The following is a 7398-nucleotide window of genomic DNA, read 5'->3' as shown; positions in this document are numbered from 1 at the left end:
CGAACACATATTCAAAATAGCTTCTTTGGATTAAATTATCCTTTGGACAGTTGGGATATTTGGTTTGACTTTTAAAGAACACTAGTGCAATGTTCCATTTTTAAATCACACTACAATTAGAATCTAGCAATTGCCATGACATTTATTAGTTGTCAAAAAGCTTTACAGTTTCATGATCAGAAAATAGAGCAAAATTTCAATATTGTTTTCTTTATAAAATTGATGAATTTCCAAAAACATAAAGGATCATTTGCTTTTTTAAAATGTCAGCTTCATCACATGATGTTCCCGAGATCTGATCCCAAAAGCCTCTCAAATTTTACCATCCATACTGTCCTTATTTGTAACTGAGACCCATCCGTTATTTTCCATCTGAAGCTGGAAAGAGTTAAGACAATTAGTATCTGTTTCACTCTGAAAAAAAATTACAAAATTAAGTAGTAACTATTTTCTTTTGCATTTTCCTTTTAACCAATTTTTAAAGTATGAGTCTAAAATAGAAAAGCTATCTCACCTTCTTCAGCAGTTTATAACAAAGTGAAAGAAGCTGGACTAAGAGAGCCATCATGGATCTTGTCTTTGTAATACACTTATCAACCTACAGTGACAAAAAGCATGCAAGTGATATTCTAAAAGTAGTATTTAAAAGACCTTACCATTTATTTAGTTTTAACATGATAAAACTTTCTCCATATGGAAATCTAAGGGATTGTGAAAGATATATGGATTTAGGCACATGAGCTGACTTAAAGCCCCAGGACACAGGTGCAGGGGTCACTGCCTACATCTCATGTCTATCTCATGGAACCTCAGCAGAAAGAGTGGGTGAAAAATTCATCATTCTAATGCAGCTTCTCAAAACACTCCAAATAGTGGAATTAAATCCCATCCTTTGCAATTCCTTGCACTCTGCGTTGTGGGCACAAACCCATATTCTCTCAGACAAATTATGGGAGACCAGACTCGGAGGCACCTGTGTCCTAGTTACAGAGGAAATGACTTCAGAATTGAAGGGTAGCTGCTCAGTGCTATGGAATTAATGATGTCCCAAAAACTACTTTCTTTGGTGAATCTGCTACTCTCTGGGGTCAGTTATAAGGGTAGATAATAAATGATTCTTGTAGACAAGGCATGAAAAAAGGAAATAAAAGTGCCCTTCTGTGGGTATTAACACTTTATTTGAAGAAAAAGGGGCTTTCCCTAACCAGATAAAGATAGATATGTGAACGTTTTTCAAATGTCTCTTTTACCTTTAGAAATACTTTATTCTGCAAAGAAGTCTTAGTTACTGTCTGGAGCTGGTGGCATAGAGGAATTAGCTTGTTTATTTCCAGGAGAAGCATAAGCTTGTCATCGTCTTTCAGCTGAAATGTAATTTAGCAAGTTATAACAGCCCGCAACAAAACTCCATCTTTAATACCTTAAATACCTTTATACCTTGATATTATACCCCCAAAGTGGGTATATATAATACCACCACCAGCACCAGGCAGGTAGACATGTGTTACCTGTTTTGAAAAAGCTTGTACACTGGAAGTAAGCTTTAAACCCTCTGCAGCAAAAACCTGATAGAAAGAGAAAACACCACTATTTTAGACTGATGTCTATGGATAGTTGGTAAGAAATACACTTACTAATGTTTTTTACATAGAATTTAAAAAATAAAGCCTAGACATAAAAAGTCTATCATGGAACTCCTAAACTTTTTCCTGTACCGGGAATGCACAAGTGTTTACCTGTTTTCTGAAGGAGTTTTCACAGACCAGATGCAGAATCCATCCCTGGAGAGGCTTCTCTACACCAGACCTCCAATTATTCTGGAGGGTCACGCAGTTGTGTGATATTCAGCCACACAAATTATGTCTAGATTACTCAAGGGACCTAGAGCTCATCTCAAATATGCTCAATTATAAAAGGATGATGAATTTTCAAGCATGAGGTCAAAAGGGTTAGAACTTTCCCACTTCCATCTAGGCAAGGCAAAATTTGTCACCCATCCATAACCAGACATTTGAGAGAACCAATCCAGGTGGTTGGTTTTTGTTCCGGTTTTTTTTTTTTTTTTTTTTTGGTTTTTTTTTTTTTTTCAGATTAATTTTCACTATTCGCCATGTACCATAAATTCTATAATTTAGTGAGATGAACAGGATGATGGAGAAGAACCATGAAAAATAAGGTTGGGCAGGTATGATAGAAGTATTTAGGATATTATGTTAAGATGGTTTGCAGAGTATTTCGGAGTGAGATGCCAGGGGAGTAAAGGGAGGAAGGCTTAGTTTTAGGTGGCAGCAGTAATAATGGAGAGAACAGGGAAAATCTGAGAGTGATTTGTGAATGAAAGTAATAGGTCTTCGAAATAAATTAAAGAATACTAAGAAGGAGGAGGCAATAATTCCAGAGTTAGTTTTTACCCTCTATTCAAAGGGCTTAACACCTTGCTATCATTGGATAAAGTGATCTCAAGGTCAAATCGTACTTTGCAACCTTCCCTTTAAAAGGGAAACCAGTAAACTTTACATCTAAATTCCAACCAAATGAAATGATTCACTTCCCCAAGTGTTCCTTATCACTTCATGTTACCACTTTCTATTCTGCAAACTTTCTCTTTCCTTCTGGACTGCAAACCCCTTGGGGACAAAATCTATATCTGTCTCATAGAGTATGATGGTTTTAAAACTACCTGAAAGCTGATAACTCCCAAGTCTCTGTCTGCACTCCTGAACTATCCTGACATCTGTCTTGTACAGCCATCCCTCAGTATCCACAGGAGATTGGTTCCCAGACCTCTCCAAGGATACTAAAATCTGTAGATGCTTCAGTCCCTTAAATAAAACAGTGTAGTATTTGCATATAACCTACACACATCATCCCATATACTTTAAATCATCTCATCTCTAAATTATAATTATAGTTCATGTAAATACTAAGTAAATCGTTGTTATACTGTATTGTTTTTCCCCCCTTGGAACTCTAACTTGTTAAAATGTATTTTTTTTTTTTTTTACTGTAGTTATGTTTTATTGGTTTTCTTCTTTTTTTCTTTTTTTTTTTTTTTTTTTTTTTGAGACAGGGGTCTCACTCTGTTGCCCAGAGTGAAGTGAAGTGGTGGGATCACAGCTCACTAAAGCCTCGACCTCCCAGGCTCAAGCAATCCTCCTGCCTCAGCCTCCTGAGTAGCTAGGACTACAGATGTGTGCCACCATGCCCCACTAGTTTTTATAAATTATTTTTTGTAGAGACAAGGTCTCACTATGTTGCCCAGGCTGGTCTCAAACTCCTGGACTCAAGTGATCCTCCCAGCTTGGTCTCCCAAAGTGCTAGGGTTATAGGAGTGAGCCATTGTGCCCAGCCTGTTTTTACTGTTTTGGATATTTTCAATCCATAGTTGGTTGAATCTGCAGATGCAAAACCTGCAGATAGGGAAGGCCAAGTGTATTTCCTATCTGACCTTGTACTTAACATGTGCAAAACAAAATGCTTGATTTCCACCCTCTAAATCTAGTGTTCTCCCTCAGTGTTCCCTGTCTCAGAAAATGGCACTACCACTTACTCTGTTGGCCAAGCCAAAAACCTTACTTAAAACATAATAGGATTGGCTGGGCGTGGTGGCTCAGGCCTGTAATCCCAGCACTTTGGGAGGCTGAGGTGGGTGAATCACAAGGTCAAGAGATCGAGACCATCCCGGCCAACATGGTGAAGCCCCGTCTCTACTAAAATACAAAAATTAGCTGGTTGTGGTAGCGCACACCTGTAGTCCCAGCTACTCGGGAGGCTGAGGCAGAAAAATCACTTGAACCCAGGAGGCAGAGGTTGCAGTGAGCCAAGATCGTGCCACTGCACTCCAGCCTGACAACAGAGTGAGACTCTGTCTCAAAAAAAAAAAAAAAAAAAATTTAAGTTCTCCCCATGGCCTACAGAGACATCATATTTTACCACTTTCCTTCTGGCTCACTTCACTCCCATCTATAATTGCCTCCTTACTCTTGTGATACACCCAGCCCTACCCTGCACCTCAGGGCTTTGCACTTGTTTTGGCTATCTAAAATCCTCTACCCTCATTTATCCATTCAACTCTCTCACTTCATTACTGTCTCTACTCAAACATTAGCTCCTTAGAGAGGTCTTTTCTGACCACCCCTCTACCACCTCTGTATTCTAGTCCTACATGATTTTATCTCCACATACTTACATATGTGCACTGAATGCTTAAATTTTTATTGTCTGTATTCTGCCACTAGAACATAAGCTCTATGGGGGCAGGAGCTTTGCCTTGTTCACTTTTCTCCACAGAGTTCTTTTCTCCCAGATCTGACATATAGCACAAGTTCCATAACTATTTGTTGAATGAAGTATGTGATTTTATGTTCATCACAGTTTGGAGACAATTCAATGGACACTGGTTTAATGACTAAGCTCACATAGGAAGAAGGTAAGTAGTGGATCTTTTGTAGTAAAACAACCCTACAGGGCGGTATGACAGAATGGACTTGGGCCAAACTGGAGAAAAAAAAAAAAAAGTCCAGCATTTATTTCAACTATCTTAAGCGAAATAGCTCATTTATAGTCTAGAGAAAAATCTGGAAGACATATTTTCTATAATACTTCTGATTACGTTGACAATCATCCTCTTAAGCTGAAATCCCTTTCCTGCAGAACGCCAGACAAAACTATATAAGAATGATAAAGTGATAGAAATTTCTTTTCTCTTTTTTTTTTTTGAGACGGAGTTTCTCTCTGTCTCCCAGGCTGAAGTGCAGTGGCATGATCTCAGCTCACTGCAAGCTCTGCCACCCGGGTTCATGCCATTCTCCTGCCTCAGCCTCCCAAGTAGCTGCGACTGCAGGCACCCGCAACCATGCCCAGCTAATTTTTTGTATTTTTAGTGGAGACGGGGTTTCACCATGTTAGCCAGGATGGTCTCAATCTCCTGACCTCATGATCCACCCACCTCAGCCTCCCAAAGTGCTGGGATTACAGGCGTGAGCCACCACGCCCGGCCTAAAGTGATAGAAATTTCAAATCTCAGATATACATGGGAATGCCAAAGGAAACTATATGAGTGATAAAGTGACAAAAATTTCAAATTTACATACAAGAATGCTCTTGGTTCTAGAGAGGCAAACAGGCTAACATGGGGATCAGGGAAAACATAAAAGGAATTTTGCAACCCACTTGCCAATCTAAAACTTCTAACTAGAGGGAGTAGAATTACAGATGGGCCTACGTGGAGTCCTGTTAAGACACATGGCACAAGAGTGAGTGTTAGCATATCTGTCTCTCCTTTCATGCCCTAAATTATCATGAATACGGCAGGAAAGAAGGAAACTAACATGTACTTAATATCCTCTAATAGTCTTAAGCATTTTAACAGATGCTCTCTCATGTGTTATCTCATTTAATCAATATATTTTCTCCAATTCGATAATGAAGAGGCCAAAAGTCTTTCTAGAACTCTGGATTTACATTTGCTTACAGGGTATTTTCATCTACTTAGGTAAACCTAAAGCTTATTATTGCATCTGTTGACTATCAGTAAAGCCCATTCTACTTTATGCTCATAATATTTTAAATTTCTTTCCAATGAGGTCAGGATAGTTTTGCAAAATGTCACTGTAAGCCATCTACCTTTCTACTTTTGTACTGCTCTCTGTAGCACACAGGTATGTACAGATGTAAGCATATACACATGATGTAATAAATCATGTGGAAAACATTTATAACCCACTTTTAGCCCGAAATCAAAGTACTAGCATAAAAGGGAAACAAGGCATACCTCTAGTTGATGAATTAAATCCTGAGAAGTTTTCAGTGGCCCCTCTCCTCTAAAATAAAATTGTTAAGAAGGTAACAAAAAGTTATTACCTGAAAATTTATTTTATAATATTAACATTTTATATTAACATGTAATAGAGGAGATACATTTATTTGTGTATTAACAAATCCTAAGTTTTGAAGAATAATATGAATAGATTGATAATATTGTAACTTTATTCTTAAAGCAACTTTAATATTTAACAATTATTTCTTAGGATACTTTTTTCCCCAAGTAAATCTTATGTATGTTAATTTCATAATATAAAAAAATTTAAACAAACAAGTTATATTGAAGTTCCATTTCTCTTTTTAACCTTTTTCAGTTTATTTCATAAATTAAATATATGAGATCTGATAATGTCTTGATCAAAAGCCTTTGTTATATAATGGAAAGAGGATCAAACCAAAAGTCAGAACATTTCACTTCTAATTCTTATTTCAATTCTGGTAGTAACTCAATTATCTAACCTTGATGAGGCATATCACTTAACATTCAATTTTGAGTGAATAAAGTAGTCATAATAATACTTGTGCTACCACTCTCATCAGAAGATTGAGGAACAGCAGATTAAAAACTACAAAGAAGAATTAAGAACCCTAAAAAGTGAAAAGTAAATTATAATAAGAATAACCAAATGCATTAAGAGGAGAAAAGGACTAGGGATAAGTCACAAAATCTGGAATCTAGTAGCAACCAGTTCTTCCACTTCAGAGACAGGAGATGTGAACATATCATTCCTGTTCGCTGATAAACCGTTGTGAAGGTCAAATGAAATGATGAAGCAAAAACCACATTAAAAACTATAAGGTACTAGTAAGTTTGAAATTTTGAAAAACTATAAGGTACTAGAAAATCTTAAATATATAAACTATTAAGAAATATGAATGATTACATGTAAATCATTAAGAAATCATACAAATTATTAAGAGAACCTTAAACAGTAGCCTGAGGAACGGCTATAAATTTGACCAGGAAAACCACCACAAGGTATTTATCTATTACAGAAAAACCCATTTTATTCTCTGGAATGTCATCACTACTATCCAATAACTATATTCTAGGAAGAAGTCCTATTCCACAGAGCTTCCCCTCACAGTGCAACCCCTCATGTTTCCCAGTGTCCATGGGATACTCTCTACTATTCTGACACTGAAACAAAAAGTACTGAGCATGCCATCCTGAAATATTCTGAAATAACAACTAATTAAAGGGGATACTATAATCTTTTTTTAAAAAGTTGGCCAGACATGGTGGCTCATGTCTGTAATCCCAGCACTTCAGGAGGCCAAGGTGGGCAGATCACCTGAGGTCAGGAGTTTGAGACCATCCTGGCTAATATGGCAAAACCCCATCTCTATTACAAATACAAAAATTAGGCCAGGCATGGTGGCTCACACCTGTAATCCCAGCACTTTGAGAGGCTGAGGAGGGCAGATCACCTGAGGTCAGGAGTTCGAGACCAGCCTCGCCAAAATGGTGAAATCCCATCTCTACTAAAACTACAAAAATTAGCCAGGCATGGTGGCACATGTAATCCCAGCTACTTGGGAGGCTGAGGCAGGAGAATCACTTGAACCCAGGAG

At 37.5% G+C, this 7398-nt stretch overlaps 1 protein-coding gene across 2 annotated transcripts in view; it reads right to left on the bottom strand.

Moving 5' to 3' along the window:
- Window positions 1-116: 116 nt before the first annotated feature.
- The window catches only part of CTNNAL1 (catenin alpha like 1), a 72290-nt gene continuing 65008 nt past the window's right edge, over window positions 117-7398 (bottom strand). Inside the window, exons 15-19 of one of the 2 annotated variants that reach the window (XM_025359772.1) lie at window positions 5774-5822; window positions 1509-1565; window positions 1251-1364; window positions 515-598; window positions 117-414 (exon numbers count right to left, since the gene is read on the bottom strand). In XM_025359772.1, the coding sequence (XP_025215557.1) occupies window positions 313-414; window positions 515-598; window positions 1251-1364; window positions 1509-1565; window positions 5774-5822 (406 nt within the window). In that variant the 3' untranslated portion in view covers window positions 117-312. The remainder of the gene's footprint in view (window positions 415-514; window positions 599-1250; window positions 1365-1508; window positions 1566-5773; window positions 5823-7398) is intronic. The other variant, XM_025359774.1, reaches the window with a different exon arrangement.

Source organism: Theropithecus gelada, chromosome 15 (genome assembly GCF_003255815.1).
Source record: "Theropithecus gelada isolate Dixy chromosome 15, Tgel_1.0, whole genome shotgun sequence".
Classification (NCBI taxonomy): Eukaryota; Metazoa; Chordata; class Mammalia; order Primates; family Cercopithecidae; genus Theropithecus; species Theropithecus gelada.
Note: the sequence above shows the minus strand (reverse complement) of the source record. Positions and strands in the feature narration are given on the sequence as shown.